At 41.3% G+C, this 18,332-nt stretch overlaps 1 protein-coding gene across 4 annotated transcripts in view; it reads right to left on the minus strand.

The window, feature by feature from the left end:
• Nucleotides 1-1,067: 1,067 nt before the first annotated feature.
• CHST15 (carbohydrate sulfotransferase 15) overlaps nt 1,068-18,332 on the minus strand; it is a 48,521-nt gene continuing 31,256 nt past the window's right edge. For all 4 annotated transcript variants that reach the window (XM_049811213.1, XM_049811215.1, XM_049811216.1 and 1 more), the window contains exons 4-8: nt 15,169-15,315; nt 10,147-10,303; nt 5,907-6,063; nt 2,898-3,045; nt 1,068-1,700 (exon numbers count right to left, since the gene is read on the minus strand). In XM_049811213.1, coding sequence (XP_049667170.1) covers nt 1,510-1,700; nt 2,898-3,045; nt 5,907-6,063; nt 10,147-10,303; nt 15,169-15,315 — 800 coding nt within the window. In that variant the 3' untranslated portion in view covers nt 1,068-1,509. The remainder of the gene's footprint in view (nt 1,701-2,897; nt 3,046-5,906; nt 6,064-10,146; nt 10,304-15,168; nt 15,316-18,332) is intronic.

Genomic DNA, 18,332 nt, shown 5'->3' on the forward strand with positions numbered 1-18,332 from the left:
GAGGATGATGGTGAATAGTTACCCTTTAGTATTTCTAAATGTATTTGTGAATCTGTCAGTAAGGTGTATTGTGGGGTCCAACATAAAGGTCAAAAGGTCAACATGAAGCCAGTTAGAGATGATTCTTTGGGCTTTTGATACCTGCTAGATAGATACCAGCTTCATTTGACCCACTCAACATGCATGCAGGGAAGAAACGATCAGTTTAGCCCTTGAAAGGAAATTATCAACATGCACCATTTTCATTTATCTCTTAAAAAAGTCCCTAGCTTCTGTAGACTAGGCTGGCCAGTTCCACCTGCGGGAAGAGTGCAGACTGTAGCTGACAGTCCCCCTAACCAGGTGTGTTTGAAATCAAATAATCAATTACTGTGCATTTATATAGAAATCCGGCCACTTTAGTCAAATAAAAGACCTGCAGATGGACCAAAGTTTCTCTATAACTTTTAAATTATTTTTTTCTCAAGTCTGCATATCTGAACCTTTTTAACTAGATGTAGACATCTTCCCTGAAGAGGGTAACACATATTGTGCAACTAATTCACTAGGTAACACATCCTTTCTATGAGGATACAAGATACTTTGCATCCTGTCCATTTATGCATATAATAACAAGATTTCATATTGATTTTAAAATGCATATTTCTTTGCAATGGAGAAGAGTAATTGTGTAGGACCTAACACAAAACTCTGTAAAAGCTCTCCATGGCCAGCAATGGACTTTACATCGAGCCCATTAGTGGTTTCCTGGGAAAAATGTGTGAATGATATGAATAAATGATACGTATTCAAATTTACATGAACAAAATATGTAAGACAATGGATTTGTTATACTAAACACTAAATGTGGCCTGTTGTTTAGATTTCAGTCATCCATTCTTACCTGGAATATAAAATTTTCTTTTACAAGAACTGTGGCTGTTTATCTTGATGATATAAATCAGACTTGGAAATTTATGTAAATGCGATTATCCCTTATCTTTGTTTCAGAATTAAGGATCATTAAAACCTTAGTGCGAGTGAAGACCGTTTGTGAATATGCTGACAAAAAGAAACAAAATTTTAGGTTGAATTCAATTAAAAATTTTAATGACTAAATGACATTGATAGTTTGAAAAAAATGAATGAATAACGTATACTGAAAATGAGATTATAAGCGTAACTGTAGGAAACTGATGCTAATTCTGTGTTGCAGCATCTTAGAGAAGGTTAAACTCCAACAACCCCGTGGAGAGTGTAAGACATCATCTTTGTACTAATGCTTTTCCACTCTACTCTTTTGCTGGGGTAAAAGAAGTTGCAATAAACTGATAAGCAAGATGCTTTACATTCTCACAAGGAAAATGCGGTATAACTGTCGTGAAGTGTGCTGACTGAAGGTGAGAGTCTCAGCTCATCAATCGGCTTCTCTTTGGAATGGGAAAAAATGTAAATATCCACGCACAAAAATAGAATTTAAAAAAATAAAAACTCCTTTAAGCACTGTATTTGTGGCACTAAATTTACATATTATGTCCTCTTCCATAAAAAAGCATCATCAAAAAGAACTTGTGCCAGTTTTGTATTAAAAGGCCTATAGAAATCTCTTAAAATTGCCTTCGTTGTTGGTAGCATAGGTCCCAGGCTTCTGTCTTCAGGTCGTCGAGTGTTTGATGCAGGACTCTTTGTAATCAGAGCTTCTTGTTTCTCACTTAAAGGTCCTGTGGAAAAACAGAATAGTACCTCAAAATATTTCACCAAAAATGCCCACGCTAAAGAAGACAAATGACTAAATCAGAAGGTTTGCCAAGGGAAGACAAATGGGATTTGTGTTAGCAGTGATGATGTTTCAGAATATTGAATACAGGCTTCGATTAGTAAAATAAATCACTGTTAGTAAATATGGAAATAATATATTTTCCTTTCATGTTAATTAATCGTCTTTACAACAAGCAGCATAAATCATTTCTGGCGGAAAAAAACTTTTTAGAAAACAACTATGACATTGAATATAATTTCCTGTCCATTTTAGAGTTACAATTATTTTATACTGTTACTTCATTTTATGATGTGAGTTGTTCAATACCTGGTAGAAACTCCACAAGCCTGACTGAGGTAAGCCCTTTTTTTGTTTGTTTTTGAGGTAGTCAGTAGGATCAAAGTGCTAGACAGATATAGCGGTGCCCCTATTCCAGGAATAAATGTAAGCCCTTGACAATGTACTTCAGCAAGATAAAAATCCACAGACTTTTCCAACATAAACCATATTCAGGAAGAAGATGCCAAGCTCTTCATCTGCTCAATCTGCTACATTCAAACTTTCTCATCATCTAGACCAGTGTTTGGACCAGCCAGACTATTTTGCAGCCACATTTTCATCCTCTTGCTACTGTCAAATCAACATTGGGCAACATTTTGTCTGCCAGCGTTTCTCTGAGGATTAGCAACAGATGTCTCAATCAACACAGCAAAAACACAATTTCCCCCTTCTCCCCGGCTAGAAATGCAACCTTTCGTCATACTCAGATTTAGACTCTGGATTGGTGCATGCACATCACGGTAGCACTTCCATTTGTTTAAATTGCGTGGGACAGCTCTTGCACCTATGCAAGCCCAAGACAAACAAGACCCGACCGCCTTCCGAAGCGGGACTGGCTTCCATGTGGTAAGATATATCCCTACATTCTGAATGGGTTTGATTTTTTTTCTTGATGTAGTCTTATTAAGATCTTCTAACGCCAGCCTTTCTATGGGAATTTGGGAATTTTAGTTTTGCTTGACTCCAGGCAACAAGATTAATGCATCCTTCAAGATGATCCCCATGCTTCTACTTTGTGTCTTAATAAAGCAAAAATGACATAGAAGAAGGATAATAATGATTTTTCACACTTTTCTCAAAACAGCCAGAAGACACCTACCCAGATCCAGAAACTGGAATACCATGTGCATGGTGTATTTCACATTGGATGCATGATCCTCCAAGCGAAGAACGAGTATCTGATCTTTGTCAAAAACTGTCAGCCAGTCCAAAAGATACACAACATAGAGTCCAACCTGTAACCTTACCTGTAAGCACAAAACCCCCAAACCAAATAAAAATTAATTCATCTTACAACCTTCTAGCAGTAACAAACCAACACTCATCTCTGCCTTCTGGGCAAAAATCCCAAATATGTGTTGTCGAGGAACCATAAAAAGGCAATATCTGAATATTTTTAAATCTTCCTCTTGTTTCCAGTGCAGCTTAAGGTAATCTTTGCAAATGGCCTCTCTGCTGGTTAAAGATGTGATTTTTACTAAGGGCTTGGCTGTGCGCTTGCTGCTTCAGCCACAGGTCTGCAGAAAAACACAGAGCTGCACCAGATCGCACTGCGAGTAGTAGTACAAATACTCCGATTTAGTGTCAGGAATTAGATTTGGGTGTATTTGCTTTATCCTCTGATTGCAATCATCCGATTTAGATATAAGCTGCAGTAGCAGCGGCTTCTAGACAGTGTCTGAGTACGCAACGAGAGCGCCAGGCTATGTTAGACCAGAGATGCGAAAAGGCAGTTTTTCAGCCTGTCCTGACCTAATCTCTTGTTTTTCTTCCCTCCTCAATTTTACATAACAATTTGAAACATAAAAAAGGTAGTCTGGTGTTCTGAAAACTCCAACCTCCAACTGCGCTTATAAATATTTTTCTAAATCCCTTCAGGCTCAGAAGAGAGAAACATGAATCCCAAGTCATAAGCATCTTTCATAAAAGAGACTTAACATCTTCAAGTCGCATTACCGCAGAACCAATGAAGTCAGATAACAATAGACTCTTTCGCTTCTTACACTGACTCATGTGACGTACATTGACATTTAAATTCCAGTAAAATAAGCTATATTTTGAATTTTTGCTAAGTCATTATTATCATAATGTATGATTCTGATGTGTGTCTTTGGCTGCTTATAACAATAAGCCTCCATATTTAGCAGACTTCTTTATACATGTGCTACAGAAGAATTTGAAAAGGTCTTATTTGATTAAAACACCAGCCTGACATGTAATAATACTGGCAGGGCAGCAGTCTAGCCCTCAGTCAATGCCCCAGTTCACCAAATATTGGGGCAAACGTGCAGCTCAGTGATGGGTTTTGCTTTTCTTTCTCCTGGGAGATGGAGATGAGGGAAAGGCAAGCATCGGCTCCATGCTATAGTTTGGGATTGCAGCGCTTTCCCACACGGGCTGACAATCTTTTTTAAAGCTTTTCACCAGAAAGAGAAATTTAACCAGTACGTCCCTGTAATCTTAACTAATATGGCCCCGTAATTTTTGGTTTTCTTGTGATCAGCAAGAATCTTGATTTTCTGCCCTATACAGTGTGTTGTACTGACGACTTCTTCATCGCTGTTCTTTGGAACCAGATTGTCTCCTTCCATAAAGCTCCAGTGCTTCCCCCTATACATCAAAGGCATCGGTAGAGTTTCCCAAGCCATTCTTCCCTCAACAATATCCATTTTTGCACTTTCAGTTTGATCGCCCTGGCTCCTCATGCCTTTCTCTGGGTAATATACTTTTCACTGATTCTAAGTGAGGATAAGCTGACGAACACCCCTTTCTTTACAGGTTAGCATCTCTCAGCACCGACAATATCTATGACAGCTCTCCTTTTTTCAGGAATATATTAACAAATGACAAAATTCTTCTGGTGTAGTTGCACAATGAGCAATCTAATGAGCTTGCCAGGGAAAATAATCCCTACCTTTTCAGTATGGAGCAAACCAGGCACATAACAGACTTTAGCAACTTGGCTGAAGAAACAGCTAAAAAAGCCTGTTGAGGAGCACAGTTAGCATTTGTGTTTTATTATGAACACCTGCTTGTGGCTCTTTGGAAAGAGGCATCCTCTGCTCATTTTCAAAAGTATCTTTTTCAGAGGGCTGCCTAAGACAACAAACAAAGATTGGTTCTGCACCCTAAGGATGAAGATAAAGAGGACAAACTTTCCTTCTGGTTTTCTCTCTGCCTTTCTCTCCCCACATGGAAAGAAATGCATTTGTGCGAGCAGATGGCTGGAAAGCACTGTGATACCACCCAGCAGCGACTGGTGTCTGTGGAGGTCCTGGAGGCTATCGTCAAAGACGAGGAGCTCCACTCTACCTGCCAAGGTAAGTAAGAGGAATGTCCTCTTTGCCCTACTGCTGCGGGGCTCAAGCCTGTGCGATACACTCTTTTATGGCTATTATATCGAGTGGAGGAGGCAATTAACTTCACCCCGGAGACAAAGGAGGGAAGTATTTCCTCTGAGTCCTTTCCAGTCTGAGCAAATAAAATAGGATTGAACGGCAAACCGGCCTGACATGATACTTCGAGTCAACCTCTTCCGTATTATTCTCCGCCCTCAAGCAAAATTTGAAGTTATTTCTACACTAAAGAAGTGAATTTTGGAATACTGAGCCTGTAATACTTCTCCACTCCCCTGCCAGCAGTTTCTGTATTTCCTTTTATCATTTTCTGATGTGCACAGTTTAAAAAAGAGAAAGGTTTTATCTAGTTATTGGTAGTCTTTTCTTGAGAAAGAATACATAATTTATTCTGATTTTGAAGCAATTCTGCACCACAAAGATCCTTGCCAGAGCTACTTTTTGGAGAGATCTGCAAAAAGCTTACACATTAAACTGTAATCTTCACTAAATGTGCTCTCCATACGCTTGCACAATAGAAAGGCTGTATTATTACTATTGGCATTCATCGGGGAACAGACTGAGGAGGCAGCTGAGCCAGTACATCAGCTTTTACATGCTTACAGATAAATTTATGTCATCCGCTTTACAAATGAAAAGGGAAAAAGTTTTATTTCTTGATGCTTATTTGCACAGTATTTTGGTATTTTAATAACCTTGACACAACGTACCATTAAACAAGTAAGGAATCAAACGTTCTTGGAAATACGTACGGGCATGGCATTGTTCAGGGTGTTGTTGTAGACACAGGCTCTCAGTGAGTAATCCAGCATGCAATTTTCAAACAGCTGCAGTGATTCTGCCACTTTTTCATGAAAATCTTCCACAGATTTATTAGCACTTGCAAAGTACAGATAATCGGAGTACAATCTGCGAATGAGATACGTGTAAGTAAAGGACAGAGGAAATGAAAGAAGATTTATTTACATGACAATGGCAATCAGTTACGTGAAGCGAGGGAAAGGGTGCATGTGTGTCACACTGTGCCACGGACAGCCTGGTCAGCCAGTGACACATTTTCTATTCATTTTGATGGGTTTTGGCTCAGAGGAATGGAGTTGCTAAACATCACCCCTGCTTTCAAGGTCAGCATCCCTTGGGAACCTGACCCTAGTAATTGTGTGAGCCAGTATTTTCTCCTGAAGGTAAATTCTTCAAGTGTAAATGCTTTAAATGTGTGTTATCTACGAACAGTAGGACTAGTCTCAGCTGACATTGGCACCCCTCTATATTTGGTGCTCCACACTGCCGTGGATAGAAACAGTCCTCATCTCAAAAGCTTAAAGCCGATTTCAAAACCAACAGAGGAATGGGATGGGTTAGAAAGAGGGATTTTTATATGATTACCAAGCTGGCCACCATCAAGAGTAGGAAAGAGTCCAGATTTCCTAGGTTTTTTTGCAGAAAGCTCCACCTCCACTCCTAGATTGACTTTCCATCAAAACCTTCCGATTTACAGCATTCCACCGCTTGGGTTTTTTAAGCTGTAATACTACAGCTAGGGGAAGGGTTCACATTTGTGCTACAGTCCGTAGTGCTGCATTCCCCAGGCATTCCCACCTCGGCTTCGAGGACAGCGGGACGCTGGCCCATGCACGTTTGCAGCTTGCAGAGAAGCAGAGCCCCCGCATCAGCTCCTGCTGGGAGCAAAAGCCACCAGCAACAGGAATTTCTGTAAGTTCCAGCAGAGGAGTATCATCCCCTCGTTGCACATTTTTAGCGCAAGTTTTACAATTGCTTAATATCACTTAAAAAAAGGGTATCTAAATTCAAATCCCTTTAGGGGGCGGGGGTGGTGAAACAAGCCAAAATCTACAGGCAAGTAAAATATCTACTTTAGCATTAATCCCTGAAACCTTGATTAAACTTTTCCAAGATAAACATGGTTCAGAGATAAAGGAAATGCTCTGACACGGCATAAATATTAGAACTGCAGAACATGGTATTTTAACTTTTTTTATTGTTATTTAGGCTTAGAAACTATGAGCAGAACCCCAACAATGCCACAGGGTTTTAATTTTGTAACACTTGAGGAGTCACTTCCCCAAGTGTGTTTGCAGCACAAATACTATGCCTCCATAGCACCCACCTCTCGACAAAATACAAGAAATCCTAGATATCTTTCAGGCTCTTTCAAAAAACACAGGTGTCTAAGAAATGATCTTAAAAAAATCGATTTATTTAGGTCTCGTTTTATTGCTGCAGTAACCTTTTGTATTGCACTTTATTTATTTTTTAACTTCCCTAGATTTCCACAGGTACTTAAAAATTCATCATTTAATTTAGAAAGCTTAGGCCCTAATCCAGCAAAGCACTTAAGCACAGGAATAGCCCCTCTGCACTCATTATTTATGTTAGTGTTTTAAAAGAACAGGATTTTAATTCCTGTATGAAACAAATGAAGACTCTCTCTTCATTTTGAAAGGAAGAAAAGGGATACATTTGCTGCAGGATGCTTTTAAATCAATTTTTACACACTTTTTAGAAGAAAAATCATAGCAAACTGTAGAAGATGAGGCAGAGGCACCCAGCACTATCTATAGGTATCACCAACTAAGAAAGAGAGAGACTCTGATTGGTATCCTGTTCTTCCCAGTCTGGCAAATGCACTTCAGACAGCCTTCTTTAAATGAAAAAACTCCATCTCAGAGGGGAGGGAGGGTACCAAGCTTGGCCCAGACCAGTCGGACAGACTATTTCAAAGTGATGCCCACCAATGCTTGAGGACCACAACCACGGCATCACGTGTGTCCTCTCCCTCTGCCATGGCAGACCTTGGATCCCTCACGCTGCACCCATCAAGGAGCCATCCCACCAGCACAGGGTACGAGGACAAGCTGGGGAGAAACTAAGGGACAAAGCCAGCCGCCTTCAACTAAATGAGGCGCACAACAGTATCTCCTGCTTGCAGAAAAACGTGTACATCAACAAGACTCAGGCTTGCCCAGCTTGTCCCAAGGATGGCAGGACCGACTGCTCCTGGCAGAGCAGGTGAAAAGCTTCTTGCTGGGGGGAAATCAGCTGGCAGGCATCAGAATGGGCCTGGCTGCAATTTTATTTCAAAGGTTTAATATGACTGCCTAGTATTTCTAATCATCCATTAAAATAAATGCATCATTTTAAAGACTTGCTGACATCTTATGGAAAACTATGTTCTCGAAGACAAGTTCTCCCTCTGCAAGGCAGTTGAGATTTTCTATGTTTCTTTCCATCTGTTTTTAATTCTGGGGACATCTGCCTGGAAATAAAACCTTTGCTGATTAGGATTTCAGCTGTTCGGGCTACTTGAAATCATTACCCTCAGTCACCATCCACTACAATGAAATAATGGCATCATTGACATCCACCATCGCAAACCTTGACGTCCTCCGAATATCCCCCGTTGGGGGATAGACCAGACCCTGTGCAGGTTAGATCAGACCCTGTCCCAGACCCTGTGCAGCACCCACGTCCTCCTGGTTACTGCAAAGCAACTGCCCCGCTGCCCTGCATCGCCGATGGAGCTGCCCCTTCTGCCACGGCTGCTTTTGCTCCTTGCGGTTCAGATGAGTTATCAGCAACAAGGGCACAGGGAATCATAAACAACAAGAAACCGATTTATCATAAATACAGTAAGGGAGATGAAGCTGACTTTTTATCTCACCCTTATTAAAGCTGGCAAAGAGCTACACCCACATTACAGAGGGTGGTTAAAGCAATCAGGGAATTTGTCGGTAATTTACATGAGGAAGCCACTTCAGCCAGCTCTCTCGCATAAAATTACCATCTGTTAAATCCTGAGGTCAGGAGATGCCATTAGAAGTTGAGAGCTGTATTTCCTGACATGGGAGACGGGAAGGACTCTCACAGCTCTGCCTCTCACCGGTAGCCACGTCCTACCCTTGGGGAAGCTCATCAAGGAGCACCCATCCTCGCCGGGCAGTGGGGTACGGTTCCCTGCATGAGCACCCCACGCCTGCTCTTCTCCCAGCACCCAAGCCCTCACCAGACCCTGGTGTCCATCACCATCTGCATCCCCTTCTCTTTCCTGGGCATTGCTGGGGCTTTGCCCTCGAGCACTGACCTAGCCCAAAGTATCCACGATATCCCCGTGGAGCTACAGAGAGAAGGAATTCACACCCCGCCTTGGTCTGATCCTTTTGGACTCTGCCTCCGTCCCCTCCACGCTCCCCGTTACCCTCATCACTATCACCCTCCTTCAGAGGACACAGTGGAAAGAAACGCGCCAGAAATCTGGAGAGAAAAAATAAAAAGCGAGCGGAAAGAAGGGCATTCCTGGTTAACGCAATGGAGAACTGTTCAAGAACAGCCCACACCTTCCGAAAAGCAGAGCCCTTTCACTGCAAACCAAGTCAGGACGCCCAAGGATGAACTCCAAAGTAGTTGTTGGCTGCGTAAGCTAAAATTGCCTAGTGAAGATTTAGATGAGTGTTGCACCAAACATTTTTAAAATTAAAAAAAGTTTGTATCCTTTGCTGACTCTGGAGCTATTTGCAATCTTTTAATCATTTTCAACAGTATGCCCCTTGAAGACATAAACTTTATTATTTAACATGAATTGAAGCACTTCACAGGACCATTTGTGCTGAGACCTGTAATATAGTGCCATACGCTGTCTAGTCAGCCCTGCTGAGAACCAGGGCATATTAGCTCAGCTAATGGAGTTATATTGCACTGGGCAACATATAAATCCTTTTTTTCAGAGAAGCTCATATATATCCGTGCATGGCACTCACTGTGGCATTTATACTCACATGCTCCTCTTTAAAACACTATCACAATTACATAAGCCAAAATACACAGAATAAAACCCCTTGGCAGCTCTCCTCATAAACCAAGTACCTGTGTCAAACACCATGTGAACATTTATTTGCATCCAAGAGAGCGAGAGAGAATAAAATTATTGTAGTAAGAAAATTTTCTTGCGTATTTAGCAACGTGATCCTTACTCACCTTTCAACAGGGTCTCTCAGCATGATGATAAGTTTGGCATTCGGTTGGAAGGCATGGATAAAATCCTGGATTAAGAAGGGAGGTTCTCCTTCAGTGCTGTTGTCATAAAAGAAAATCCAAGCGTTGTTGTCCCACATCGTCGAGGCACTGGCCTCCCCTGGAAATTAAAAGCATCTCTGCTAGTAACTCATTTCATTCTTTATATTGGAGTGGATATCAGCTGACTTTTGAACTCGTGTAGACTGCTTAAAATTGACTATTAATTTAAACATACTTTGGTTCTTGCAAATTGATCAAGTTAATGCTCCCCAGAGCCAGATCAATCACACTGCCTTGTACCTTTGTCAATGTAGCGCTGGTTAAGGCAGGTTTTATGTAATTCCACCTGAAATACTACTGTTCACTAACCACACTGCTTCCTGTTAGCGGTTAACACATGCAAATATATTTGATCTGGGCTGGAACTGACTGCTCAGGGGTTTGGCCCACCCTCCAGCGAGGAGGCAGGAGCTGATCGCTGCCAAAGACCTGCCGTGATCTCTGTAGCACCCCAAGGGTTGGGTGTAATGCTCCTGATCTCAGAGAAGTAACTCGCTAACAGATCGTACAATTTGACACAAACTAAAGAAAAAAGCGGAAACCGCCACCTCAGCAGATCAATAGTGTTTAGAACATAAACAGGAGAGTCGGTGAGCACGTGAGGGCAGGCTGAGCGAGTTGGGGTTGTTCAGGCTGGAGAAGAGAAGGCTCCGGGGAGACCTTAGAGCAGCCTGCCAGTGCCTACGGGGGGGCTACAAGAGAGATGGGGAGGGACTTTTTACAAGGGCCTGTAGGGATAGGACAAGGGGTAATGGCTTTACACTGAAAGAGGGCAGATTTAGGTTGGATGTAAAGAAGAAATTCTTCATTGTGAGGATGCTGAGGCACTGGGACGGGTTGCCCAGAGAAGCTGTGGCTGCCCCATCCCTGGCAGTGTTCAAGGCCAGGTTGGATGGGGCTTGGAGCAACCTGGTCTGGTGGAAGGTGTCCCTGCCCATGGCAGGGGACTTGTTGGAACTAGATGATCTTTAAGGTCCCTTCCTACCCAAACCATCCTATGATTCTATAGGAAATATATAAAGAAAAAACCACACTAACGAGCTGAATTGTGCCACTGTGGTTTGAAATACCCCTTTTTGAGAGTTACCCATTATCAGAGCTTTTTTATATAACTACAATTATTCATGTAGATTAAGTCAAATATAACTACTTACTATTAGACAAAAGGTCTATAGAATAAATAACACATTTGGTTAAATGCCAGAATCTGACATCCTTAGTTTCTAAAGAAGCTTACTCTGAATGTAATGCTACAGGGAGAAACACAGTCGGTAACATCTCTGCCAGAACAAGGTATACGATGCTTCAGCTGCTAAATAAATGATCAGATACGATGTTTTGAACTGTGTAATCTTCCCCAGCTTTTTAAGTAATACTGGCATTTATGTGGCACACTAGCATTTAATAAAACATACACAGAAGCTTTTTGGAAACTTCCACTCTTTGACAGTCTAATGAGAGCTAATTCTTGTTAATGAGGTTTTTTGAATCAAAAGGAATGAGATGAAAAAATAATAATGTTGTAGGCTTATAGACTTGCACATGATTCCCCCACCCCACCCCCCGGGAAAGTCCAATAAAGATTTTAAAAGATGGCCAAAGCACAACATGAAAAAGGTACTGGCTCCAAACTTCAGCTTAACATAATGTGATTCATTAATAAAGTCTGGGAGTTGTTAGAAAACACATTAATCTTCTGTCATGTTCATTTTGCCTCTTTTCAGAAGGAGGAGATCAGGTCCATTGGCTAAAGCTGGGTGTCCACAACAGCTCTGCTTTTCCATTCTAAATTAATTAGCCAAAGCACTGCCTAATCATCGGTGGGCTTTGACTTGTCAATTAAAACTCAATTAGCCCAGCTCCCACACTGGGTGAAGCAGAAACACAAAAGACTAAATATAGGATAAGAGCTGAGATAGCCGTACCACAAAAACATCGTGCAGCTATTTCTGCGCTATCAGAAGACGGTGTAATGCAAATGGGTGCGAGCACTTGCATACACGGATTTACAGAATAGGGCACTCCAGGGATGAGAGCGACCTTGGAAAGTCACTGCTACATCTCTGTGACAAGAGCGGCTAGACTTAAACTGCTCCCTCAAAAATGTTTGCCTAAATCATGCCAAAGATTAAAGTCTGTGACCTCATCAAGCCACCCGTCCTCTCTAGAGCAGATTTTCTGATCTTCCTTCATACTTCTCTGCTCTGGAGACCTCTGATCGTATTTGGTGCTCTGTCGGATTTATTCCAATTAGCTCATATACAGTGAGCAAACCTAAGAACCTCCGCTTGCATGTGTGTTATCTGAACTAAATAAAATCAGTGCATTTACACATAAATGGGCAGATTCTCTTAACATCACGGACCAGAAGACTCCATAGACATTGTTGGATCAGCCGCCGCCATCAAAAATCTGCAGGCAGCGCACAAGCAAGGGAAGATCACAGGCACACGACCGAATCACGCTAAAGCACTAACAGGGACTCAAGGTGCTGCTCTAATGCAGTCACTCCAGGATAGCCTGGGTTCAAGAAGGCCAATCTTCCCCAAATAAGATGACTGTCAAGAATTAAGGGGGGGGGGGGGGGGGCATAAAAAAACCCCATCATTCTGGTCTCTGCTGACTCTTATAATTTGAATTTCCTGAAGCAGCCAAAAATACTCCTGACAATTTGACGGCAGTCCTTTCTGGTTTGTAAAACAGATTTAATATCTGCAAAGAGAATGAGCCATACTAAACTAGAGATAAATTAATCAATGCTATAGTAATTAAGTCAAATTACTGCAGTGCAACCAAAAATGTATTAATTGTCTTATGAACTTAAAGAACATAAGAATTGCTAAATTGCCTAAGGAATAGATGTATAACCTCTTTACTCAGTCATTAGCAGATTAAAATCATACTGTGTTTTCACAAGACATTCCTCTGAATTTATCCTATTAATGATCACGAATAAACAAGGCCTGCTCAGAATGCCTCAGGCTAGATCCCTGTTGTCCTCTTTGGTTCATCTCTAAGTGGATGTTGGTTTTGGTGGGAAAATCCAATTATTACCCACTAAGTATAATATACAGAGAAGCTTAACTTTTAAAAATAATGTAACATGATGAACTACTGAAATGTTTATAGTCTTAATTTGATTTTTCTTTCTAGTCATCTGAAATAAGAAAATGGAGGATTCCAAGCAAACCCGATATTCACACAGATTCATTTCAGACTACCTAGCTTTGTTTTGTTGGTTTTTTTACCAAGGTCATAAAAGACTGACTTAATGAGTATAATCATTCAGGTCTTTTCCTGTAAACTTAATAAGAAAAGCGAACAGAACCTTAATGAAACAAGAAATGAGACTACAGGAAAAAGAAACACAAAGTGAACTCCAGAAAAAGCTGTAACAGGAGGTAAGTAATCAAAGATGTACGTTGCCAATTAGATTAGTGAATTTAATTAGTATAAGCACTTCACCCATGAAAGGACAGGAGATATTATTGTAAGTAGGAGGAAAATCTGCAGATGTCCTTGACGGCAACATTTCTTAAGACCCCATCTTACAAATTTTTCTCAATGTTGAATATTTAATAAAGTGAATGATAGACTTAAATGGAGGCTGAGGAAGTATTGAACAAATCTAATTACAGCCAAGTCTCTGGTTCAAACAACATAAGACATTGCCACCAGTTCATCCATTCAACAATAGGTTAATTTTTTTTTGTTAGAATGAGGCCAAAAAAAGGTTATTCTGAGGGCATTCCCTCTGAGGGCAGGCAGCCAAAATCTTGTCTCTATTTTCTGTAGAATAGTGACTTCAGGCCTACTTGAAACATCTCTTTTCACCAGGGAACCGTCTCTTGCATAACTAGTATTTTCATGGAATGTGTCTGGTTTCCCAGGGAAATCTTGAGGTGACAGAGTAAGACTGGTAAAATACTCTTCCTCTCAGTTTTCTGGTTTTGGCAGCCAGCAAAAGCAGAATTAAGAAGTTTCTGCTGACATTCCTCATAGGCACTGGAAACCGATGGCACCATGGAACACAGTGGACGAGCACGGTGGATCCACCGCTGTGTGTCATGGAAAGCAATCCAGGGATCCCCCTCTAGACCCCAGTCTTCCATAAGGTACAATACAACCGCAAAACCATTTTTAATGCTAATCAGGTGATTTAATATCAACTGAAACTGTAAGATTATCTTCATATAGTATCCTGTACTGGGCCTCTAAGTTCCACGCCTGAAAAGAAATACAGCACAAGATAGCTTCAACCTGACTCTCTATATTCCTGCTCTTGAAACTTGCATGATCATTGCTGTTAACAAAGCAGCCCAGGAGTTTAATCGTATTTATTTCAGTCCACCATCGACTACATAGGGATGGCGACATAAAAAATGGTGGTCCTTCTTCCTACCTGTATCTTACGTTGGAGCTTGAGAAGAGCTGTGCTGCTATCGTGGAAACTGTCTCCAGTCAGCTACAAGATTTCTACAGCACCATTGCATGTCGTAATACCACAATTAGTGTTATCCCAGACACATTGCTACAGCATTTGAACCTGAAGCTACAATCCTGTCACTACAGGCAAACCCCTCGTAATGAAAACAAAATGTAAACAACGTTTGAAGGAGTCACCAAGGTCATTCTCACTCTTTTTTTAAAAAAGATTTAATTAAATGCTGATGTTCATCAGACATTCGTTGCTTGCTCAGGCATTTTCTAAAGATAATCACAACTTTTTAACAAAGCAAATAACCACCTTCCAGGAAAAGGCAAGAATTTCTGCACTATCCATGCACATCAGAGAAAACCAACATCAGGGGCTCTGTGCTGTGAACCATTCGCACGTGGGAAAATGCCCTTCTTGTGTATCAGCTGTGAATGTTGCCAACCTGGAGCTACAAAAACATATTTCAGAGGCTGTATTTGCCCTACCAATTATGATGTTGTTCATCTTGCCACGCTCTTTTGCTGCTTCGCTCTGCAGCACACCCTGAATCTGATGCGCTGCTAAGTCGAACAGATCAAGGTAATCTTCCACTGGGTAGCGATCATGAAATCCATCCCTCAGACGAATGATTCCTAAAAACAGTGAAAAGAAAGACGTTAAAAAATAAATAATAATAATAGCAGGGCGAGATTAACCACGGGTGTAAACCAAGAAGGCTTCATTGACATGGCTGGCACTGAGCCAGCTAACGTCAGCACAAGATTGGACCGATGAAGTGTAACACTCAGATAAAAGTGCCAATAATGAAGTAGCTGAGATTCGAGATACTGTACGATTAAGCCATAAATTCACAGCAATAGGAAATATCTTGAGTGTTCTGTTTTATAGTTCCTGCATGAATAGCTTGCATTTATTTTTTTCTAAATTTAGCTTTTGGAATGAATATAAAAGACCAGATTCTGCTTTCTTTTGCACCAATACAAACTGAAGTAATATTGGACTCGCACTAGATTTACTGTATTGAGAACAGACTCTGATGCCAAATATGCAAATCAACACCCACTTATCAAAATCAGAAAACTGGGAAATCATTTGTTTTTGTCTTTCACAAGTACGAAAACAGAGCTCCACAATAATGTCTTATTTTTCTCCTCTCCTTCCCTACATCCCAGGGTGTGTTCAGTATCACCTTCTGCCCGCATTTTTCAGCATCTTGAGCCACATCTGTGATTTTTATAGTCCTTTTCCCACTCTTCTTTCCAAATCTAGTCTCACTTCTCCGCTGTCTGTACATGCTCCCCATGTCCATCTTTGTGTTCTCGCTTCTTACCATACCACAAGAGAGTTTCTCAAGCAGGCAGTGGTCAAGGACAGTATTGTGAAGGCAACAGAGTAGGAGCAAAGCTGTGAGTATAGAGCAGGACTTCTCAGCTTTCCCTTTCTTGTTCCTGCAAGGCCAATAATTATCAATTATGTGAGAGGAAAGCTCAGCAAGGGAGTTCTTTTGTCCACTCCCTCTGATTTTCCCCTTCAGGAAAGCAAGATTTAATGAGGGTAGAAGAAAGCTCAGCAGTGTATTTTGATTTGTTTTGAGGGAAAAAGAGAGTATAAGCATGGTGCTACAGACTGCCTTGGTTTGTTGCCATGCCACTCACGGGAATAGAAATGGTGGCTGAGAGCCAGGAAAGAGAGACAGTCAAGCTGGGACAAAGTCCTGTAGAACATCAACCACCCCAGCAAAACGGGAAAGTGGTGATTTGCGAAATGGGGCCTCCCCAGGAGGGCTGTTTAGCTTCAGCTGAAATTAGTCAGTCTCATAAAAATCCACTGAATCAGAGGATGCCATAGAACAAAGAGACTTTCTTGTCCAGATAAATGTTACAAACGAAACCAAGTTAAGAGCCAGGAGCATAGGAGTCATAGCCACTACCTGGCTTATAAAGGCGGTTGTCTCGGTTTCACTTGCTAGCATTATTTGTCATATTATCTTTTTTAATTTCTTTCTTTCTTTCTTTCTTTTTTTTTAATAGTAACCATTAGGTAATGTACTGTTAAGGCAGAATGAAAGGACTGAGCCAACAGGAGCAAACTTAATCTTTCATTCTCAATGGCAGACAACCTGTGAGATCAGAAGGTCGTCTCTACAGGTCTCCCTTCCATGAGATCACAAGCTCTGCAATTTTTCCTCATTCTTCAGCTTTACAAAATAACTTCAAAACATTTAATTATGGAAAGAATGTTCTCTTCAAGGATCTGCACTTGATCCCCAGTGGCTGACCACAAGACCGTGCAAGTGGAGCGTTTGTGAATGCCAGCACAGAGATAGAAATCATCCTTGTTCTCAAATTATATGCGCTCCAGCCTGATTTCTGACACTCTTCTGCCTGTTTGGTAGGTCCACTTCTGAGCTTTAGTGAGTCCAGTCTTGCTTTAGTGAGTTTGAATGCACTACCTCCTCCAACATTAATTCCAAACATTTACGTTGAGGCTAACGTAGGTGTAGAGAACTATTTAGTATAATGGATTTTAGCTTAACGTATCAGTTCGGTTCAGCCTTTCCTGCCAGCAGTCCCATGGAAGACACGATTTTCCACAGGTGGTTTTGCTGCCAGTCCCTGCATCTACACACCCAGGGACCAGCAGAACAGCATTAGCACTGGAAGGTGTCCAAGTCCAAAATCACGTTTCTTCACTGATCTGACTTTTCACCTTCAGGTCGGGAGGTAATTCTTATCATTTGTGTTCAGTCAGCCACTGACTGTGGTGAACGAGTTCATCGATGAACGATGAACCCCCTTCTCATGGGGCTTCAGGGGGTACCACGATGCTTCTCGTTTGGCTTTGTCGGACTCCTCAATTCATACTGGTACCTCCAGGATCTCCTAAACTGAACTAAATTACCTCAAAAGCAAAACTGTATTTTCATCATATTGCTTTAACTCTTAATTTATACCAAACATATAAAAAATGTCTAAAACACTTATTTTAGCCACTTTCTTACATCATTTGCAAAGGAAGAAAAATACAAACTCTTAAGAACGCAGCAAAATTATGAAATCCCAGCTCTGTGGCTGAGTCCTCCTCCTCACCGAGCGGCGAGGAACAAAGCTCTGCCTGCAGGACCTTAGAGGTTCTTCTGGGCTCCAGGGCACAGGGAAGGGAGAAGGAAACAGCAACATCGCATGCAGGAGAAATAAAGAATTGAAGGTATGACCCCAGAATAAAGAACAGAAGCAGCACTGAAGGTGTCCCGGTCTCAGAAAATGTCATTCCTTGTTAGCCGCAGCAGTTCATTAGAAGAGACAGTTTCCCATTTCAAGGAAGCTTAGAAAAGCAACAAAGGAAATTAGCGATGCAAAGTCCTCATCAAATGATCTACCTCACAGTGCTAGGTTCTCCCTTTTTCCAAAGGCAGTGCCTGCAGTAAAGCAACAGCAAATGAGAAACAGAAGTGAAGATGTCACCATAAAATAACCAGTATCTTCCTCTTGGAAAGAGTAGTATCACTGAAAAGCCTGTGAACTTTGATACTGAAGTCATGCAAAGTGAGGGCATACCAGCGCTTAACGGCTAGACCCAACAGTGGGAAAATCCAGAGCCTGGGTGGAATACAGCAAGCATTATACGCATCCACATTTGAAGGAAGGCA

Source organism: Accipiter gentilis, chromosome 9 (genome assembly GCF_929443795.1).
Source record: "Accipiter gentilis chromosome 9, bAccGen1.1, whole genome shotgun sequence".
Classification (NCBI taxonomy): domain Eukaryota; kingdom Metazoa; phylum Chordata; class Aves; order Accipitriformes; family Accipitridae; genus Astur; species Astur gentilis.